A 22,518-nucleotide genomic window follows, 5' to 3' on the forward strand; every position below is an offset into this window, starting at 1 on the left:
TCTTCCTGCCTCAACCTCCCCCTTCTTTGGCTTCAAACTTTTATTCTACTATTTGTTCTCTCCAGGTGGAACATTTTTAACATTTTCAAATATCTCAATAAGGGATCTATGACCTTTTAAAACTCAATAGTTCACTTTAATGTGAATGGCCTGCAGGTATGTCCCATATTTGACATTGTAACAAAATTTATCTATACTGATTAAAACTATACAACCAACTTACAAACAAAACTGTTATAGGAATTTGATCTGACAGGCAACCATAATATATAGTTACAGTTTCAATCCTCCTGAATCTTAGCTAAGGACATGTAATATACAAGCCTAGATTCTGCAAGAAAAGACAACTAATGGAGTAATTTCTATAATTTACCAATTACTTATGGTCTGGACATCTACAATATGCTTCTTACTTGGTATTGTCCTTGTTTGTATTTTCATTTTTGTTTATGTTATTATGTTTTCTTTCTTCCTGGCAATACTTGATAATTCTTCTTATTGTATATAGTTTTATTATGTTAAAATTAGAACCTTCTTTTTGTTTTGGACTAAAAAAGGAAAATGTGGGAATTCAATCTGATAGCCAGTTATATTGGAGCAGGTTGGCCCAATGGGCATTGTCTTCTCTGGTGGTACTTGACCCTATGACCCCCAAATAAAAGGTGGGGGATGGGGCACACTTGATTTCTCTTGAACTGTGGAGGGTTTGCTGGCGGCAGCAGCAGCTTGGTGACCTTCCCCAGACCTCCTTCATCTCCCTTGGGAACAAGAGGAGCGGCAGCTAAAGCAGCAGCAGGGTTGCAGCCTTATTCTGTATTGGAAGTGTACTTTTGTTTTGCACCTGTCTAATAAACTGGACTTAAACATAGAGATCCACCCCTCTTTACAAAACCTCGTATTTTAAATAAGCTTTTGACTTTCCACTGAGCCTCATCCATTGCTATTCTGTGACACATATAATCCACAGGCCACAGGTTCTGGACATGCCTGTTGGAACTGCAGTCAAATGCAACAATACACACAGACATCAAGAAGTCACCCCAGATGAGGGTAATATTTTCTTGGCTGTAATAAAAATATGAAGAAAAAAGTTTTTCTGGGGCTGGGAGAATGAGTGTGTGAGAGGGTTGCTAAACAAGCAGGAGGACCAGAGTTCAAATCCTGAGCAGGGAGGTGAGAAGCCAGGCATACTAGAAAGCCCAGCACTGCGCACAGTGAACACAGGAGAATCCATGAGAGACCATCACAAGAGCAAGGTGGAGAGTGGTAAAGCAGGGCACCAAATGTGTGCTCTGTCCTATGTGGCGGTGCACATACTTAACATACACACAACCTTCTCAAATTTGTCATAGAACTGTATTCAAAATTCTAAGCACAGAAACATACAAACACTGAAAACCAGGTTAGAGATAACAGTTCAGACACAAACATGTATGCACTCAACCTTGTCTCACAGCTGCTCAGCAGTACCCACTAACATCATGCTGAATTTAAAACAAGGACATGGCCGGGCAGGGACACATGCCTTTAAATCCCAGCAGGGGCAGGGGAAGAATAAGTTCCAGGGCTACACAGAAAAGAAAGACCCTATCTCAGAAAATAAATAAATAAATAAATAAATAAATAAATAAATAAATAAAAATAAAACAAGGACATGAAATACATGAAATGAAACAGATACTTACTTGCTTTTTCTTCAAGTCTCTGAGTGCTGCCAGATCATCCGGGGAATCAGAAGGAACGCTTGTGACCACACCAGTGCCTTATAGATGAAAGAATAAAAGTAACTAATACAACCAGAATGTAGTTAACAAAGCATTCTAACAGCAAAGTTTGTACCTTTTTCTTCCTTAATGGTGAGCATAGGGAGAACATACACCACCTTATAGCATGTCAGGGGTGCAGAAAGTGCAGCTCCAAGGATTTCCTGCATAAAACAGGACAAAAAACATGAAGACAAAAAGTTAAAATAATACTCAAATTTTCAGGTCAGAGGCTACTACTAGAAACTATACAGGAATAAACTCCTGAGATCTACATCTGCACAAAGTAGCTGCTGCAGTTAATGACATGGTATTACACAATGTTTTTAAATGTTCCCACATCAAAAATGGGAAGTCTGAGGTCCTCCTATTTGTTAACTAGCTTTACTTAGCCATTCTACCATGTATACATATTTCAAATCACCAAATATTTCAAAACATCATGTTGTTTACCATAAATTTGTAAAGTATCTTCTGCTAAGCAAACAAAGTAAAATACAGAAAAGGTAGCTGGGCAGTGGTACATGCCTTTAATCTCAGCACTTGGGAGGCAGAGGCAGGCAGCTCTCTGTTGAATTTGAGGTCTACAGAGAGAGTTCCAGAACAGCCAGGGCTACACAGTAAATCCCTGTCTCACACAAACAAAGAACAATAAATAAATAAATAAATAAGTGAATTAATCTATTCTATGATTTTAAATAAATTATTTAAAATAACCTTAAATGACTAAACAAAATTAACATGATAGTAATCTTAGTATACTAACACACTGATTGTGACATTGTATTTCTTGAGAAAAACAGTATCAAGATACATAGCAGAGAAACAAATGTCAAAAATGGGCCAGCCAGACGGCTCAGCAGGTAAAGGAGTTTGCCACCAAACCTGGCAACCTGGGTTTAATTCCCAAAATCTGCATAAATATGAATAGAACTGACTCCACAAAATTGTCCTCTGACATGCATTATGCCCTGCCTCACACACTAATAATAATAAATAATTGTTTTAAATATCCATTTCTGTTTTTTTTTTCTTTTTCTTTAAGAAACATAAGGGCCAGCAAGATGTCTCAGCAGGTAAAGGCACTTGCCATCACACCTGACAATCTTCATTAAATCCCTGGATCCCACATGGTGGGGAAAAATGACTTCCGAAAGTTGTTCTCTGACCTTTATACACACTGCATTACACACCTTATCCACACATGCACACATACACAAAAGTAATCAATATAAAAAAGAAGAAATCTACCAAACACTAAGTTATTTACACTAGTAAAACATTAAAGCACTAGTTCTCAATCTTATTAATACTGTGACCCATCCTCATGTAGTGCTGACCCCCATTATTTTGTTGGTACTTCCTAATTGTAATTTCACTACTGTTATGAATTGTTAATTTAAATATCTGATATGCAGGATATCTGATATGCAACCCCTATGAAAGGCTCATTTAATCCCCCAAGTGGGTCTCAACCCACAGGTTAAGAACCACTGCACTAAAGCCTTCAAAGACTGAAAAATTAGGGTAACAGAAAATGTCACAACAAGAAAATAGAATTTGGGGCTGGAGAGATAGCTTAGCTATTAAGAACACTGGCTGCTCTTAGGACCCAGGTTCAATTCCCAGCACATACAAATGGCAGCTCACAATCTAACACCCTCACACAGACATACATGCAGGTGAAACACCAAGGCACATAAAATAAATAAATCTTAAAAAAACAAAACAAATAAACAAAAACAAACAAACAAAAAACAGGAAATAGAAGCCAAGAGGTGGTGCATGCCTTTAATCCCAGAACTTGTGAAGCAGATCTCCGTGAGTTTGAGACCAGTCTGGTCTACATAGTGAGTTCCAGGATTCCAGGACTCTATAGAGAGACCCTGTCTCAAAAAAAAAAAAAAAAAAAAAAAAAAAACAAGCATACAAACAAGAACAGGAAAGAGTTCTTCAGGTGCCTATGGTCCTTATTTAAAGAAAAAAAAAAATTGAAAGTAGAAGAAGGCTAGCTGGGACTAGGAAGGGGATCACTGAGAATGGGAGGGGGTCAAAAAATAGGAGAATGGGAGGGGGTCAAGAAAGGGTAATGAGGGGAGGGTAAATATCACTGAAATACATTACGTATGTATAAAATGACATACTGAAACCCATAATTATATACAGTTAAGAAATGCTAATTAAAAAATAGAACGACCTCATGCCTGGTGGTACTGCTTATAATTTCACCTGCTCAGGAGACTGAGGCACAAGGATCATGATTTCAAGGACATCAGAGGTTGTACAGTAAGTTCAAAGTCAGTCTGGGAAATTGAATGGGAGCATGTCAGGGCTCAGTGACTGGGTACCTGTGGAGCACAGCTCAGTGATGGAGCACCTCTTAGCATGAGTAAGGAATACAGTAAATCCCTAGAATAGAAGGGACAAACAGAAAAGGACAGGTGGGCCACAAGCTGGCTTTGGAAAAAAGTCCTTGTAGTTCAATCCCAACCCCATGGGAGAAGGAGAGAACAGAGTCCTAAAAGCTGTCCTATAATCTCCACACATGAGCTGTGACACATACAATAATAAATTCAGTAAAACTAAAAAGAACAGGAAACAATGTGTTGTTAATACAGCTTCTAAGAACTTCTCAGACAAAACTGATGAAATGTGCAAAAACTGCTTCTAGAATAAAAAGACAAACCGCTCAGATTTCCTTCAATTATTATATAGCTGAACAGTGAAAGCTTGTGCAGTAATAAATAATAACAAGGAAGCTGGTTTGGTGCTGACTGCCAAGACACAGTAAGGTAAAACAGAAAGCAAGACACAGCACAATACTAATATGTATTTGCCTATAATGTATTTGTGGTTAAACCATGAAAACATTTCTGGAAGAACACACAGGACACAGACAAACTTGACTACACCTGAAAAGGAAACTGTAAGTATGGATGTCTGCTTTGCCTGGTGGTACTGGGGACTGACATCAGGGCCTCACAATGCCAGCAAGCTCTCCACTAACTACACCCATGTCCTGAAGGGGACTGTTTTCATCTTTCTGTGTCTTTTGAATCTTTCAAAGCCCATAAATATTAAGGAGCATAGTGGCTATAATCCCAGGCCTTAGAAAGCTGAGGCAGGAGAACTGCCACAAGTTCAAGGCCAGGATAGGCTACAGAGTAAAATATCTTACAAAAAAAGAAAAAAAAGAGGCTCTCTTCCCCTCCCCCCTCTCCTGCTTTCAGTTGACCACAGCTACCTCCCCTTTCTTCTCTCCGCCTCTCTCCTCTTCTGTTCCCGGTGCCTCTATGTCTCTTCCCTTCTCCCTCACTCCCCTTTCTAAATGAACTCCTCATTTAAGCTCTTAAAGAGAGAGAGAGAACAAAATATCTAGAGAGTTGTAGGTAGCCCAGTTGGTATAGCGCTTGCCCATCATGTACAAAGACTTGGGTTCAATACCCAGCATCATATAAAACTGGGTGTCATGGCACATGCCTGCAACCCAAATTCAGAAGGCAGTGGCAGGAAGATCAGAAGTTTAAGGTAAACCTTGGCTATGTAGCAACCCTAAGGCTAGCAAGGGCTATATAAGACCCATTTAAAAAAAAAAAATTTACAACATAAAGAAGAAATAAAATTCAACTGACAGGGAGACAGTAGTCTATCATATTTTTCTTTTTTCTTTTTTAATTTATTTATTATGCATACAGTATTTTGCCTGCATGTATGCCTGCATACCAGAAGAGAGCACCAGATCTCATTACAGATGGGTGTGAGCCACCATGTGGTTGCTGGGAATTGAACTGAGGACCTCTGGAAGAGCAGTTAGTGCTCTTAACCACTGAGCCATCTCTCCAGCCCTATCATGCTTTTCTTGTAAAAGATTATTTATCAAGAAACCAAAGGTATCATTTACTAAATGGTAGGGAAGCAGTTCTTATTCCAATGTCAGGAACAAAGACAATATTCTCAAAAATACTACTCTCATGAAGCTATTAATCCAAGGAAGAACTATGTATTTTTTTCAATCAGATACTTATAGAGTTGAAACAACATTTAAAAACATGATTACAGCAGGGCTTTGGTGGCGTATGCCTTTAGTCCCAGCATTCTGATCTCTGAGTCTGAGGCCAGCCTGGTCTACAGAGCTAGTTCCAGGACAGACTCCAAAGCAATACAGAGAAACCCTGTCTCAAAAAAAAAAAAAAAAAAAAAACAAAAAACAAAATAAAAAAACACTATTGTATGTAGAGGTAATACAGTAACTACAGTAAATACACAATGCACACAAACCACACATACAGGTCAAGTTCAAAAATAGCAATTATCAGGTTGGAAAGATGGCCCAGAGGTTAAGAGCACTGGCTGCTCTTCCAGAGATCCTGAGTTCAATTCCCAGCAACCACATGGTGGCTCACAGCCATCTATGATGAGATCTGGTGCCCTCTTCTCATATGCAGGCATAAAACTATATATATATAATAAATAAACCTTAAAAAAAAAAAAAAGGAGGAGGAGGAAGAGGAGGAGAAAAAGAAGAAAAATAGCAATTATCATGGGTGAAGTTGGGGTGAAGAAGGCCCCTTTGGAGAGATGCTGATTCCCCATGGCAGAGCCTTCTGGAGAACCCTGACAGCTCTATGCCTTGCAAAATACAAATGCTCTACACACATTATTTCATTGATGCTTTTTCAAGCTCCACTGCTAATACTTCCCTCTACTTTTACAATGAAAATCGAGAGTATGCTCCCCAACTTACCTCGCCCATTAATTCCTTCACAACAGGCACCACTCCATTGTGCTTGGTGAAGCCTTGGTACGCCATATTCCTGGCAGCTCTCTGGGTGCAGATGAATATATCACCATTTGCTGTCTCAAACCCAATGTACTTCATGTCAGGGCGAACCCAACAGTTTGTCTGTCCAAACATAGTCTCAGGTCTAAGGGTAGCAGCTACTAGGAAGATATTTTTCCCTTTCAGGCCACTAAAAAGAAAAAGCACATATTTATATTAAAAATGTGGCTTCCTCCATAATTATCTTTCATAATTGCTCAGAATGATCAATGAAGCCAGGTTTAGTAGCAAGTTCAATTGCAATACCTAGAAGGTTAGGCAAGAACACTAGGCTGTAAAGCAAAAGCCTGTCTGCAAGGAAAGAAGAAAAAAAAAAGTTAAGAAGAAAAAAAAAAGACCATGAAACCATTTTTAAGAAACCTACCTTAATTTTGATGGGTATGGTTCAAGCACCTTCAGTTTAACTAGGGTATATTCCTGTGGTCCAACACCCTAAACAAGTAAACAAGGGGAAAACATGGATTTATCCTACCAACCTATGCAGGAATCTGCTTCAAATTTCTAACATGAATTCTTGCACATAGGAATAATTCTTCCTTCCAGTGAAGACAGTACGACTGTGATGGCCATAATAAAGAATACCACAGGGGGCTAGAGAGAGAGCTTAGAGGTTAAGAGCACTAGCTGCTTTTCCAGAGGTTCTGAGTTCAATTTCCAGCAACCACATGGTGGCTCACAACCATGTGTAATAAGATCTGGTGCCTTCTGGCATGTAAGCATACATGCCAGCTGAACATTATACGTAAGAAATAAATTTTGTAAAATAAACAAATAAAAAAAAGTATGTGGTGACTACTCAGTGTCCCAGATAATCACCTCTCCAGTTTGTCTATCATGATCCATGCAAGGCTGTCCATCTTTTGGAGAATAAATGGTGTACCTAAAAAAATAAATAATTAATTAAAAAGGATCAAAGATCAATAAGTGGCAAATACTGTTATAGTATTCAAGTTACATCATAACATATCCCTATAAGTGTGAGTTATAACTAACACTCTCAACCAAGCCAGTATCTGGATTATTCATGCTCTGATAAGTAATTCTGAAAATGTAGTTATTAACATCTCTACCTTCAGCCAGGCGGTGGTGGCACATGCCTTTAATCCCAGCACTCAGGAGGCAGAGGCAGACGGATCCTCTGTGAGTTTGTGACCCATCCTGGTCTACAGAGCAAGTTCCAGTACAGGCTTCAAAGCTACACAGAGAAACCCTGTCTCTAAAAACCAAAAAAAAAAAAAATCTCTACCTTCATGAAAGGGAGTACTGAAAACTAAGGATTAGCCTTAGCCTTGCAGTTATGAAACATAAGACTATTAAGATAAATTCACAAAGATGGGCAGTTGGGAGGCAGAGACAGGCAGAGTGGCCAGCCTGGTCCACAGAGTGATTTCCAGGACAGCCAGGGAAACTCTGTCTCAGAAAAAAAGAAAAAAATAAATTCACTCATATGAAGTGTAAGTTGCTTTTACCTGACCTACATAATTAAGGAAGAATCTTAATAATTTATAGACGTATAAGCTAAAGCACAAAATAATTTCGTTAGTGGCTTGCTAGGAATACTGAATAGAGAGTCATTCCATTCTCTCTGGTTCTAGGTGTCAGCAACACAGAACAGCTCAGGGAAGTTTAAGACACTGAGCAGCAAGGAACTGGGAATGCAGCTCAGTGACAATATATCTGTCAAGGGGATGCAAGCCCTGAGTTCAACATAAAAATAGAAAAATAAAAGATACAGGCAAGAGTAAAGGAAAACAAGAGATAGAACAAGATGAGAGTGATGAAAAAGAAAAAAGACAGACAGATGAATGGGTAGGTGGACATATAAGAGAATAAAGAAGGAGTGAATACAGGTACTGAATTGCAATGCAAGAATTATTATTTTAGTTCATTATACTGAAACAAAACAAACTTACCGCTTCCCAAATTTAATTTTATTTCTCTCTCTTAATGTCACAAACTGCCACCTAACAAAAGAATCATAGTAAGGGTTTACATCCGTGGTGATGAAAGAGCGCCGCCAGTCTACCTGCAAAAAGAAAAGGGAAAGGTTACTTTTATAAGTAAGGGTTCCTAAGCCAACTGTTTACCTTGCTATTATTTATTCCAACTTAAAAATCAACTATTAAAGAAAAACTTTCCAGCTGGGTGTTGGTGGCTCATGCCTTTAATCCCAGCATTCAAGAAGCAGAGACAAGTGGATGAATCCAGCCTGGCCTACAGAGGAAGTTCCAGGACAGCCAGGGCTACACAGAGAAACTCTGTTTCAAAAAACAAAGCAGCAAACAAACAAAAAACAAAAAACACTTACACATTAGCTAACATATAAGATTTACAACAAATTTAAAAGAAATACTTAATACAGTCAACATACTCGAGTTAAATTTTGGTGTCTTCATATTCTTTAAATAAAAACCCTTTCTACCAACTGAATAAATGTATTCTGATAAAAAACAAATACTGACGTTTTTCTTCCTCACATTGAGTTCCTAATAACATCTAAATTTTTGGTGACATTCAGTCAGAATATACTGTTGTAAATTTAAAAGTTGTTCCTTATCTTTTTAAATGACACAAAAGTCAATGCCTTTCACTTGTCTTTAACACCGAAGGCGATGGCATACCTTCAAACCTATTTTCTTCAGATCCTGAACAGCCAGTGGTGGGAAATAATCAAGCCAGTGCTCTGCTTCAGAAAACTTCACTATGTCTTCATCAGAAAGCCCAAGGGATTTCATAATATCCCACTGGTACTTAGAAGATCCTGCTTTGGCAGCAGCTTTACTCTGTAAACAAATACAAACTCCATTAAAGCAGAGCCAAAACTGTTCAGCACCCCAGAACCACGTAATTTTAATCTCATAATCCTACTTGGTAGTTCTGTTTCTTTTTAAAACAGGGTCTCACAGTGTAGCCCTAGCTGTCCTGAGACTTACTATGTAGACAGAATCTCCCACAAGGGATCTGTTGTTCTGCCTCACACTGTTGATATCAGGAAACCACAGCAGGTTGGATATTATTATGTCCACAGGACTACAGTCAGGCTGTCCACCAGGAAACAGACACCACTGACTACAAAATGAAGGAACAACTAAACCACCATCATGACGATCTTAGCACCACACTATTTCCTTTCTTCTGATAGCACACATGCCCTTCTTAGCTCAAAATAAAAATCACTTTGTTTTAATCTATTATGAGAAATCATCAGTTGATCCCAAGTTGAAGGAATCTATTTAATGGTTGAAATTTTGGCCCCTACTCTAACCATAAGAAACTTAATTCCCCCTGTAATAGCATTTATCTGCCCTCAAAAGTGGATCACTGATGCATCACAGAAGATAAGTCCAGCCCCCCTGAACATGTTACTTCCTCTCTCCATCTCTCTCTCTCTCTTTCCTGTTCTATTACTATTTCTTTTCCCTTCCTTCACAGATAACACAGCATGAAATGCCTCGTCAGATACTGAACTCTCAACATAAGCCTTCCCAGCCTCAAGAACATTTGGCTAATAAATTTCTGATCAGTACAAATCACCTATTCTGTGTGGTATTATCACTGCAACACAAAAACAGACATGACTTTTTTGACAGTCAATAAATTCTGTATCTGAACAATACTCCATATCAAAAATCATAGAAGACAACAGTGTAGTATAGATTCTAGATTGGGCCTTTTTCTTCTAATTTATTCATTTTTATTTTATGTATATTTTGCCTGCATATGTACCATGTGCAGGCTTGCTGTCCACAGAAGTCAGAAGGCATTAGATCCCCTCCAACTCCAACAACCAAATTGTGGATGCAACTCCCTGACTGGATCTTAAAGCAGAGAAAAGATATTAGGAGAAGGATAGGTAAAATCCCAAAACAAGGTCAGCAAGAAGACTTAGTCTTAGTGCTTGTATACAGACCTGGCAGTCTGAGTTCTACCCCTCAGTCCTAAATGATGGCAGGAAAGAACCTACTCCAGAGTTGTTTTCTGACCTCCATAAGAATGCACCTACTGCTAAACCCACTGAACCATCTAAACAGCCTTGATTTGATAGTTTCTTAAAATTACCAAGTACATTTCATGTACCAGACACCTGCCAATGTTGGGAATGCATAAATAACCAGAGAGGTGAGAACTTTAGGCCCGGCAACTGAAACATAAGTAACCAACAGACCTTTTTTCCTTTGGCTTTATCCTTCATTATCAAATCTCCAGGTTTGACACTGCTTTCTTCCTCTTCCTCTTCTTCCTCTGGAAAATCAGGAGGGCAGCCATACAGCTCTATTTCTCTTTTCAGCTTGTCAGCACATGCCTACAGCACAACAGCAGAGGAGCCAAGTTCAGAACTCAAGGAAATAAAGCTGTTTCTAAAACCAACTAAAATTGATTTTCTGAAATTGTATGCAATGTCTATACACATACATTATATATATATATATATATGTATATAATGCATATATATATTATATATATCACTACAGAAAACCCAAATGATGCAAAACACATACCTCAAAATCCTATAACGTAGTTTGCATTTTAATAATTATCTACAATACTCAGTATAACATCCTGTTACACTAAACAGCACAAATGATAAGATACATAAAACATAGTATGTCACTTTGGGAAACAATATTAATAGTTTCTCATTTTAAAGATTATCTTTGTGGTGGAAGGTAAATTCTTACCCTCTGCTGGCAATCAGCACTCCTGCCAGGTAGACAGGACACTGACATGAAGTAATTTATCCAAGGTTATAAGCTAGCAAGCTACAAAACTGGGCTTTCCACCACAGCTCTTCCCAGCTATACTGAGTTCATTCCCCAAAGCAGAGGAAACATCAAAGAAGAGTTTCAGTTCATAAGTAAGCTACAACTAGAGAGGTACTACTGGCACACACAGCTGTTCTGGAGGCTGAGGCAGGGGGATTACAAACTCAAGATCATCCTGGGTAATTTAATAAGACTATCTCAAAATAAAAATTAAATAAAAACAAATATGTATATAATTCTATTTACCTAGTAAAACAAAGGCCCGCCTCCACCTCAAAGCCCAGTACTCAAAGCCCAGGGGAGAAAGTCACCACCATTTGGTTGGAAGATGTGACCCAGTGTTAGAGCACTTGGCTACCATGTGTAAGACTCTGGGTTCAATTTCAAACATGACATACATATACAAAAATGTCATCATTCTGTAACCACAATTATGATAACTAAAATAAGTCAGGATTATAAAAAAATACTAAAACCACTAGGCGACTGAAGAATAAGCCATTCAGAGGTTCTCAATACAGTCCCCATAGACTACTTTTTAAGTTACCCTTAGAATAAGAAAGTCTGTCATGTATTAATGTTACTAAAATGGGACAAGCTGCCATTGTATGCTTTTTATGTGACACAATGGGAAGTTTATACCTCATCAACATAGTATTCTTTTCAAAGTATCTAAATCAAAACATTCATTAACATCATGACAAACAACTAAAAAGTCTAAAATGAACTGCATGTGAAGCACAACCCACAAAAGAAAAGGTAAAAACGTTGACATGACCAAGGAAATTTAACTACAGAGAAGATAAAGGTGCTAATTTATATCACATCAACACTCAATCAAAAGGAGATACATGCCATAGAGGAAAGATGCATGCTACAAAAGAGATGAAGACTACAAAGAGATGAATACTGCAAAAGCAAGATGAACGCTACAAAAGAGATGTGCACTATAAAAGAGATGCACTTTATATAGATGCACACTAAAATATTCGGAGATAGCATGACATCTGCAAGGCATGAGTGTCTAGGTGTAAGCTGACAGAGCTAAGAAAAGGCAACAGACTACAGTAGAATTTATTATGTATTTCATCTCTTCTGCAGTCTGACATCTGCCCAAACAATAGGCTGGAAAATAAGAAATTCCTAGGCTGGGGGGGTATAAGCTTAGGCATCACAGTGCTCACATCTATAAAGTCCTAGGTTCTATCCCTACACCATACACACCAGGCATGATGGCACAGCCTATATTTCCAAAACATACAGGGCGGGGGCAGGTCATCCTTGGCTACACAGCAAGTTCTAGGACAGCCTGGGATACAAGACCTTCGTCTTTTTCTTTGGGGGTTTCCCAATAGCTAGGGAGCCTGTCTTAGAACCAGTCTAACCTCAAACTCAGAGATCTGCCTGCCTCTGCCTCCTGAGTGCCTGACTTAAAGGCGTGGGCCACCACTGCCCAGCTTTTTGAGATCTTGTCATACCAAAAAAAAAAAAAAACTAAAAGAATCTTTTCCATTTTAGTTTTTTGATCCATTCTTCATAAACAACTACTTCTAAAATAAGCTTTTATTTTGTTTTGTTTTTTGAGAGAGGGTCTCACTAAGTAGATCTGGCTGGCCTAGAACTCACTAGATAGACAAGTAGACCAACCTGACCGCAAATTCATCTGCTGACCTCTGCCTCCTGAGTATTGGGATTGTTTTGCTTTTTTACACAAGGTCTCATCATCTAGACTTGGCTGGCCTGGAACTCACTATATAGATCACACTGGCCTCAAACTCACAGATAACCTGCATTTACCTCTAAAGTACTGAGATTAAAGGTATGTATACCTTTAATGATCAAAATATGATGTGCATTATTTTATGTCATTCTGTGTATGAATATATACATATGTATACTTTACTTGTTAGAAATAAGTATGCAACAGATATGAATATATAAATAATTCAAAACACATTAAAAAATGACATAGAAATCACCTGTGGATCCATATGTGCTTTGTGTTTTTCATTTTCCATAAAACAGTCTCACATTATGTTCAGATTGGCCTCAAACTCTCAATCCTCCTGCCTCAGCCTCCGAATAGCTGAGACTATTGACCTACCACAGCTAGCTAATGTATATTTTATTTTGGCCCTTCTTCCATACATGTGGAAGTCAGAGAACAGCTTCAGGTGTCAGTCCTGGCCTTCTGGCTTGAGACTGAGTCTCTTGTTCACTGCTCCATATGCCAGGCTAGCTGACCCTGAGCTTCTGACAGCTTTTCTGCTTTCCATCTCCTGGTAGGGGTACACTGAGATTACACATTTGTTTGCACTGCTTTGTCTGGCTTTTAGGTGGATTCTGGGGGCTCTGAACTCAAGCCATCAGGCTTACTTGATGTGATGGTATAAATAAAAATAGCCCCCATAGGCCCATAAGGAGTAGCATTATTAGGAGCTGTGACCTTGTTGGAGTAGGTGTACCCTTGGAGGAGTGTATCACTGTGGAGATGGAGCTTATAAACTCAAGTCTGGCCAGTGTGGTACAGTTTCCTTCTACTGACTGTAGATCTAGATATAGAACTCTCCAGCTACCTCTCCAGCACCATATCTGCCTGTAAGCCGCCATGATGATAATGCACTAAACCTCTAACTATAACCCAGCCCCAATTAAATGTTTCCTGATGACAGAAGTTTCTGTTCTGCCTGGTCCTGCAGCCATTTAGTCCCAAATAAATACACAGAGGCTTATATTAATTGTAAACTTTTTGGCTGATGGCTTCTTATTGGCTAGTTCTCTTAATTATTAACACATTCTACTAAACTATGTATTTCCACATGATCTTGGCTTACAGGAGGGTGCCCAGATGTCCTATCTTCCCGGTAGCTACATGGCATCTCTCCTGCGACTCACTCTCTTTGTTATTCTTCCCAGCCGTCTAGTCTCCTAGTCCTGCCTATACTTCCTGTCTGGCAACATCCTGCCTGTCCACTGTCCAAAACAGCTTTATTCATCAACCAATAAGAGAAACACATATTCACAGCAAATAGAATGACATTCCCCATCAGTGTCCTTTATAAAAGTTGCCATGGTCATGGTGTCTCTTCACAGCAATAATCCTAAAACACTAGGCAAATGTCTTACCCTAAGCTATCTCCTTAGCCCTTCAAAAACTTTTGAAATTAATTTTTACTATAACATTTAACTCATTTCATAGAATGCTTTAATGTAATATGGCACAATGTGAAAATCCAATTCGAAGATCATAAGTCAGGTATTATGGTTTACTCTAAGCTCAAGATTTGAAACCAGGGATTAGAGAAATGACTCAGAGGTTAAGAGCACTGGTTGCTCTTCCATAGGTTCTGAGTTCAATTGCCAACAACCACACAACCATCAATAATGCCTTCTTCTAGCATGTAGGCATACATGCAGATAGAGCACTCATGCCTAAAAAAGTACATAAATAACTTTTTTTTTAATTGAGAAAAAAAAAAAAAAAAGAGTAGAAGTCAATCCTCTAAGCAATCTTACCTTTATCGGCATACCAGTACAGTGTAACCCAAAGGGAAACAGACAAATTTTGCCTTTTAATCTCTGGTATCCTACTGCAAACTACAGGAAGAAAATCAAATTTAAATTATAACATAAATGGTAGATTCAAACAAAATGCTAACTTTGACAGAACTAATTTCCCTCTTCCCAGCTTTAGAACAGATATTTTGTCATTGCAAAATTCCACTCCACTATCTTTTTTTGTTGTTTTTCACCAACACTGAAATTTGAACATACACATGTCCTGAACCCTGAACAAATATGCATATGACATAGAAACAAAAGCATAAAAATTAAACCATAAAAGTTATTCTTTAAAATTAACAATTTGAATTCCCTTAATAGGAAATGAATTTTATACATGCAGCTTTATTCAAACTGGTATTTATTATAGACCCTCCCTACCCCACCTTAGAAAACACAAGAGCTTTACCTCACACTTGGATAGGGAAAACGTGTGTCCCAAATGAAGACGTCCATTCATGTATGGATATGGGAATGTGACAAAGTATTTGCCCTTGCTGCAAAATAATCATGTGATAAAGAAAGTACAAAAAAGAAAATGTTACATTTCTTTCACAATAAGCAATGGGATGGAAAGGCTGCCTGGTCATGTAAGTACTCCCGTTTCATGTCTAGCTAGAGAGATGTCACAGTATTTAACAGCACTTGCTGCTTGGAGAAGCCACAAGACAGCTCCCAGTCATCTGTAACTGTTCCAGGGGATTAAATGCCCTCTTCTCCACTCTGCAGGCACTGTACTCACTAATATACTTATATGCAGGCAAAACAACTCATACACATAATACAAAAATTAAATCATTTTCAAAAGCAAAATAAAGTTTAGTATTTAAAAGAGAGCAAGTTTGGGCTGGACACAGTGGCACATGCCTTTAACCTACCACTCAGGATCCAAAAGCAGGTGGATCTCTGTGAATTTAAGCTGAGTGTCGTTCATACAGAAAGTTTGGGCTGGAGAGATGGCTCAGAAGTTAAGAGTACTGGCTGTTCTTCCAGAGGCCCTGAGTTCAATTCCCAGCAACCATATGGTGACTCACAACCATCTATAATGAGACCTGGTGTCCTCTCCTGGTGTGCAGGCAGAACACTGTATACATAGTAAATAAATTTTGGGGATATTTTGTTTGTACTCTAACCAATAAATCTTGCCTGAAAGATCAGAGAAGCAGCCAGCCACTAAAGTTCTTACCTCTACTAAATCCTCAGTCTGAATGGTTGAGCTCCTATCTCCCACCTTGTAGTCCTCTCTCCACCCAGTCATATCACTTCCTGTCTCTACCTCCCTAGTGCTGGGATTAAAGGCATGAGATCCCAAATCCTGGGACCAAAGGTGTGTGCCACCACTGCCTGGCCTCTGTGGTTAATTAGTGACAAGTTCCACTCTCTGCTCTTCTGACAAACTTTATTACAACACAAACAAAATATCACCACAATAAATCTCTTTTTTTGAAAAAAGGAAGAGGAAGAAGAAGGAAGTCCTAGGTCAGATAAAGCCTAAAGTAAGACTGTCTCCAAAAAAAAAAAAAAAATGTTAAATGCTGGGCAGTGGTAGTACATGCCTTTAATCCCAGCACTCTGAAGGCAGAGGAAGGCAGATCTTTTGTGAGTTCAAGGCCAGCCTCATCTACAGAGTGAGTTACAGGACAGCCATGGCTACATGTCTCTAAAAATCAAAAAAAAAAAAAAAAAAAAAATGTTTTAAAAGACATTAGGTTTATAAACCTTAAATGAAAAGCTCTCCAAAAAAATTACAATACGTTTGCCTTTGAAAACATTGTACATTCATAAATGACTACTATGGAATAATCTCCTTGAGCTGGGGATATAGCTTGAAGGTAGAGCACTTATATAACATGTATGAGGCTTGATGTTAATCCACAACAACACAGTAAACCTGAGAGGTTTAACTTAGACTGAAATACTTGAGTAACAATGATATAATTTAAAACCTAACATTTTTAAGATTCTATACTGCTTTAACATTTAGTCGAAAAAGTAAGACTCCTTTTGCATTAAATATACACACAAAGCAACTTGAAGTTCCTTGGGGAAATTTTTCCAAATTATCACACAGCACATGCAGTAGAGACTTCTTAAATATCACACAGCAGTTGCAGTGGAGTACCTTACTGAAAGCTGATTCTAGTCACAGACTATCTTCCTTTCTCTCAAGAAGTATTTTATAACCTATGTATTTATATCACACAGCATAAATGGCACATTTGTAAGTGTTGATTTTCAGCCAGAATGGAAGGCAGAGGCGGCAGGGGGATCACTGTGAATTCAAGGTCAGTCTGGTCTACATAATGAGTTCTAGGCCAGGCAGGACTACATAGTGAGATCCTATCTTAATAAAACAAAATGATCGTTTGATTATGCCATGTAATGTAACTGAGCACTTACGAATGCACCTTACAAGTAATAAATCAGCCAACCAACAGTATGTGCTCTCTACTCCCCACAAGGTGAAACCAATAACCTCTGGTTGTCTTTTCAGTCCCTTCTTTTTTCATAGTTTGCAAATATGGATATGCTCTTCAACAACATATTACTTAGTATGGCTCACCTGTGAATTTTACTAAAGCATAGCATGCTTCAGAAAGAAGCATTTTGATCTTCACAATATTAGTAAATTTCTTCAACAATATTGCATATCTCAACAGGCCATTCTAAAACTAAACTACAGAAGCAACAAACAGTGGTTTACAATAGAGTATGCCAGCAATCTCTCCTTCAAATTAAATATATTATACTAAATGCATTCCATTAGAGTATAGCTAAGTAGTAAGTAAAGAGGATAGATTTCAGAATTAGTAGACGCTAGAAACAATCTACAGTAACACCTTAAGTTCATCAGCTCTTGAAAACCAAGCTGGTCTTGCTTGGTTAATACTTGGAAGGGCAGAGCCAGTAGTAGTCCTAGATGCCTTTAATCCTAGCACTTGCGAGGTTAGAAACAGGATGAGTTAGAAGTCAGCCTGGTCTACATAGTGAGTTTCAGGACAGTCAGAGCTACATAATAGAGACCCCCCCCCCCCTCAAAAAAAAAAAAAAGACTCAATGATGTGAATACCTTTCAATTTTAAGTTTATGTGGCCTATCTCACCATCTGTAAAATGTAGTCTAATTTTTTTTAAAAAATGTTTACCAAGTTGGGGATAGCTTTTAGTTGAGTGCTTGCCCAGCATACACAAAGTGCTGGATCTGATCCCTACCACCACATAGATCAAGCATGGTGACACAAGCCTGTAAACCTAGCACTCAGGAGGTAGAGGCAGAGGACCAATTCAGGTCATTCTCTGCTACATGGCAAGTTTGAAGCTAGCCTTGGATAGTGAGAGACCTTGTCTCAAAAAACAAAAACAAGCACTCACCTTAAAAGGTCATTAAGAAGCTAAGCAAGGGACTGGAGATGTTCAGTGGTTAAGAGTATCTGCTGCTCTTCCACCAGACCAGAGCTGAGTTCACAGCACCTACATGGCAGCTCACAACTGTCTGCAAATCCAGTCGTAAGGGATCTGACACCCTCTTCTGAGCTTTGTATGCACCAAGTACCCACATGGTACACAGACATACATGCAAGAAAAATACCCATAAACATTAAAAAATAATAATAAATAAGCATTTAAAAATGCTTAAGATTCAATGAGAATACGGTATGTTTCCTAGCACAGAATAAGTTCACAGTTAGCCACCACACATATTTTTCTTGGTTTTTGTTTTCAAAACCATTTCTCTGAGTAGCTCTAGCTATCTAGAAACCTGCTTTGTAGACCAGGCTGGCCTGGAACTCAAGAACCCACCTGTCTCTGCCTTCCAAGTGCTGTGATTAAAGGTGTGCACCACCATGCCCTAATTTAACATATTGTGGCATTCTTTTTCATTTTGGTTTTTAAGACAAGGTCTCTCAGTTGTAGTCCTCAATGTTGTGAAATTCACTCTGTAGATCGAATTGGCCTCAAACTCAAAGATTCACCTTCCTCTGTCTGCCAACTGTTGGGATTAAAAGCATGGCCACCATACTCAGCTACTAAAGCATTCTTTTTGAGAACAATTACTTTGCCTTTGTTTATCCTCCAATAATCACTATCTACAATTTACCTCAAAATTAACATCAAAGCAATATAGTATTTATGATATAATATCAACAAATACAGTACTCTTCAAATTTTTATTCTATATAGGAGGTAATATCAGTAAGAATCTCTCAAAAAATTTTTTAACTGGGCAGTGGTGGTGCATGCCTCTTATCCAAGCACTCAGGAGGCAGAGGCAGGTGGATCTCAGTGAGTTCAAGGCCAGCTCTACAAAGTGAGTTCTAGGACAGCCAGGACTGTTGCACTGTTACACAAAGAAACTCTGTCTCAAAAAGAAAAAAAAAAACTTTCATTTTATTAGTCACTAATATAAAACTTCAAAACACTCTCCTTTGTCAAAATATGAAAAAATTACTTCTAAAACTCTGTATGGGGAACAAAAAAAAAAAAAACTTTGTATGGGCTGGCAAGATAGCTCAGGAGACACAGGCAGTGATGGCGCACGCCTTTAATCCCAACACTCAGGAGCCAGAGACAGGCAGATCTCTGTGAGTTCGAGACCTGGTGTATAAGAGCTAGTTGCAGGACAGCCTCCAAAACCACAGAGAAACCCTATCTTGAAAAAAGAAGGAAAACACACACACACACACACACACACACACACACACAAATAAGTTTTTTTTGGTTTTTTCTTTTAATCTTAATAGGAACAAAATCTAAGAATTCTGCAGAAAGAGTCTGACTTGTGTACCCACTTCATATTATGCATACTTCCTCACTTCCCTCTTCCTGGGGCAGCTGAATGTGAGAATCTTCACCCACTCACCTAGTCTGCTTCTGCTTCTCCAAATGAGATGCATTGACTTCAAACACTTTCTCAGCTTCCCATTTCTGCTGGACTTCTTTCTCAATCTTCTTCAAGAAGTCTACTTTGGCTGTTCCTTTTCTTTCCTATTAAATACAAAGAGACAGAATGGCTTGCTTTAAAAAATAAGAGCCAGGGGTGCTATGCCCTGATCCCAGCACCTGGGAGGTGGAAATAAGAGGATCAAAATTCAAGTTCACCCTCAATCACATAGCAAGTGTGAGGCCAGCCTGGACTACATGAGACCCTAAGTGAAAAAACAAGAGGAAAAAAGAAGTCAGGCTCACAAAGACCTGAGCTGTTCACTGACAGATCTGAACTCCTGGAATCCAGTTGCAGAGAGGGAGGAGTGATGAGTAAAGGGGTCAAGACCAGGCTTGAGAAGCCCACAGAAACAGCTGACCTCAACAAGGGGGAGCTCATGGACCCCAGGCTGATAGAAGAGAAATCAGCATAGGATGGAACTAGGCCCCCTGAATGTGGGTGTCAGTTAAGATGCCTGTGCAGTCTATGGGGCCTCTGGTAGTGGAACAGTATTTATCCCTGGTATACAAAAGGTCTTTGGGAGCCCATTCCCCAAAGAGGGATACTCGCTGAGCCTAGACACATGGGGAAGGACCTAGGCCTTGCCCAAAATGATGTGACAGACTTTGATGATTCCCCCATGGAAGGCCTCACCCTTTCTTTTTTGGTTTTTTTGTTTTTGTTTTTTTGTTTTGTGTTTGTTTGTTTTGTTTTGTTTGGGTTTTGGTTTTTGAAGACAGGATTTCTCTGTGGCTTTGGAGTCTGTCCTGGAACTAGCTCTTGTAGACCAGGCTAGTCTCAAACTCACAGAGATCTACCTGCCTCTGCCTCCCGAATACTGGATTTAAAGGTGTACACCACTGCCACGGCCAGGTAGCATCACCCTTTCTATGAAGCAGAATGATGGGTTGAGGGTGGGTGGGGGACATGGGAGGGAGAGGGTACTGATATATAAAATAAGATAAAATAAGATTGTTTCTAATTTAAATTTAAAAAAGGAAAAAACAGATTTTACTATAGTCTTTTCAAGGTGGGTTTGCAAAGTAATAAGTCATTTGCCTAACATATGCAAGGCACTGAGCTCGATTTCCAATAACATTCCCAAAAAAGTAAGAGGAGGCAAGAAAAGCCATGATCATCTGTAGAGTACAGATGAGTTACTTTTAAGCCAGGTACAACATTGCACCCCTGAAATCCAACCCCCTTTAAAGAAAAGAGGCAGGAAGAGTCCGAGTTAAAGCTACACAGTCAATTTCAGGGCGACCCAGGCTACCAGTCCCATGTTTCCACTGCCTCTTTGTACCCATCTGTGCAATGGCTTCTAGTTCTGGTTACTCTGTCGTCATCGTTTTTACCTGGAAATACCCTTCCCAGTGCTTCTCACCTGGGAAGGTAAACGTGGCAGGAGGAAAATCCGCCCGTGACCACCAAGCTCAAGAGGAATCTAATTCCTGAAAGTCACTCCCTCCCTCCTGCTAAACTATTTAACCCCTCCCCCCCCCTCGCTCCCGTACTGGAGACTGGATTCAGGGTCTTGATCAGACCACTGGTCTATCTCCCCAGCCCTTTTGACTTTTCCAGACAGTCTTGCTAACTTATTCGGGTTGGCTTTGAACTCATTCCATAGCCCAGGCAAGCTTTAATGTTCAGTCCTGTCTCGGTCTCCAAAGTAGCTAAGATTACTAGACCTGTGTCACCAGGTCCATCTGCTTAATTTGAAATTAAAACATATTTAAAAGTCAGTGCTTCAGAGACGCTAAACACATTCACTATGAGGTGCCCGATTTTTGTCGTTGAATCTTTCACATATTCTTCTCTACCTCTAGTTTTATTTAAAACACGATGAAATTCCGTAGTCGGAATTCAAGAAGTCCCTGTAAAGTGAAGAAAAGTAAATGATTCTCCAGCAAACCCATGTCTCAAGGGGAGGATGTCTCTTTTCCCAGCGACAGACAGCATGTGGAGAGCCCCGAATACCCTAACAGCGGGTTCCAGGGCCCGAACGTGAGGACGCTCTTCCCGCCCAAACTCACCGCCATGGTGCCGCCCAAATGGCTCAGGATCCTGCCAGTGGTCTCAGTGATACCCTCAGAGAAGTGGCTCCAACTTTTCCCTCCCACTCGGGGAAGCCTAGCCTCCCAGTACACCAAAGCTCACACTTCACGCTTGCTGAGGCAATCGCAAGGCTCACAGACTACAGCCGGATGCATCTCACGGACAGCAGGGAGTTGTAGTTCCCAGACAGTGAGTACTTGGGCTCAACCGGCGTCTGTAAACTACAATTCCCAGGAGAAAGTGGGAAACCGGAAGTTAGTGGAAGCCATAGGCCCACTCCCCAGGTGACACCGGCAGTGATGTCAACCGCACGTTGAACTACAAGAACCGTGATGCAGTTCAGGACGGGCCGCCACAAGTGAGCCCTAAAGAAGGTGGAGCTAGGATCGTGAACCTTCTCACCCTGTGGAGCTGTCGGTCTGTCAGGATGCCAGGATGCGGAATTGATTGCTATTCAGTGAGAGAGGTGTTAATTATGGCTTGCCACTATGCGCAGGTATTTATTACTACCAGTGGCATTCAACAGCTCAGCATGTAGACATTTAATAGCACTTATCAAACAATCTGCGCCTTTATGAGAAAGATCAGAAACCCACCTGTTCGCTGAAGCTTG

General features: G+C 39.5%; 1 protein-coding gene across 1 annotated transcript in view; it reads right to left on the minus strand.

Annotated features, from left to right (window-relative positions):
• Window positions 1-22,046, minus strand: part of Lars1 (leucyl-tRNA synthetase 1) — a 56,252-nt gene extending 34,206 nt beyond the window's left edge. The window contains exons 1-12 of the mRNA XM_051201129.1: window positions 21,884-22,046; window positions 19,788-19,912; window positions 15,337-15,424; window positions 14,883-14,963; window positions 10,769-10,906; window positions 9,225-9,386; window positions 8,517-8,629; window positions 7,420-7,483; window positions 6,968-7,035; window positions 6,508-6,733; window positions 1,840-1,927; window positions 1,686-1,762 (exon numbers count right to left, since the gene is read on the minus strand). Coding sequence (XP_051057086.1) covers window positions 1,686-1,762; window positions 1,840-1,927; window positions 6,508-6,733; window positions 6,968-7,035; window positions 7,420-7,483; window positions 8,517-8,629; window positions 9,225-9,386; window positions 10,769-10,906; window positions 14,883-14,963; window positions 15,337-15,424; window positions 19,788-19,912; window positions 21,884-21,889 — 1,236 coding nt within the window. The 5' untranslated portion in view covers window positions 21,890-22,046. The remainder of the gene's footprint in view (window positions 1-1,685; window positions 1,763-1,839; window positions 1,928-6,507; window positions 6,734-6,967; window positions 7,036-7,419; window positions 7,484-8,516; window positions 8,630-9,224; window positions 9,387-10,768; window positions 10,907-14,882; window positions 14,964-15,336; window positions 15,425-19,787; window positions 19,913-21,883) is intronic.
• Between the last annotated feature and the right edge of the window lie 472 nt (window positions 22,047-22,518).

Source organism: Phodopus roborovskii, unplaced genomic scaffold (assembly GCF_943737965.1).
Source record: "Phodopus roborovskii unplaced genomic scaffold, PHOROB, whole genome shotgun sequence".
NCBI lineage: Eukaryota > Metazoa > Chordata > Mammalia > Rodentia > Cricetidae > Phodopus > Phodopus roborovskii.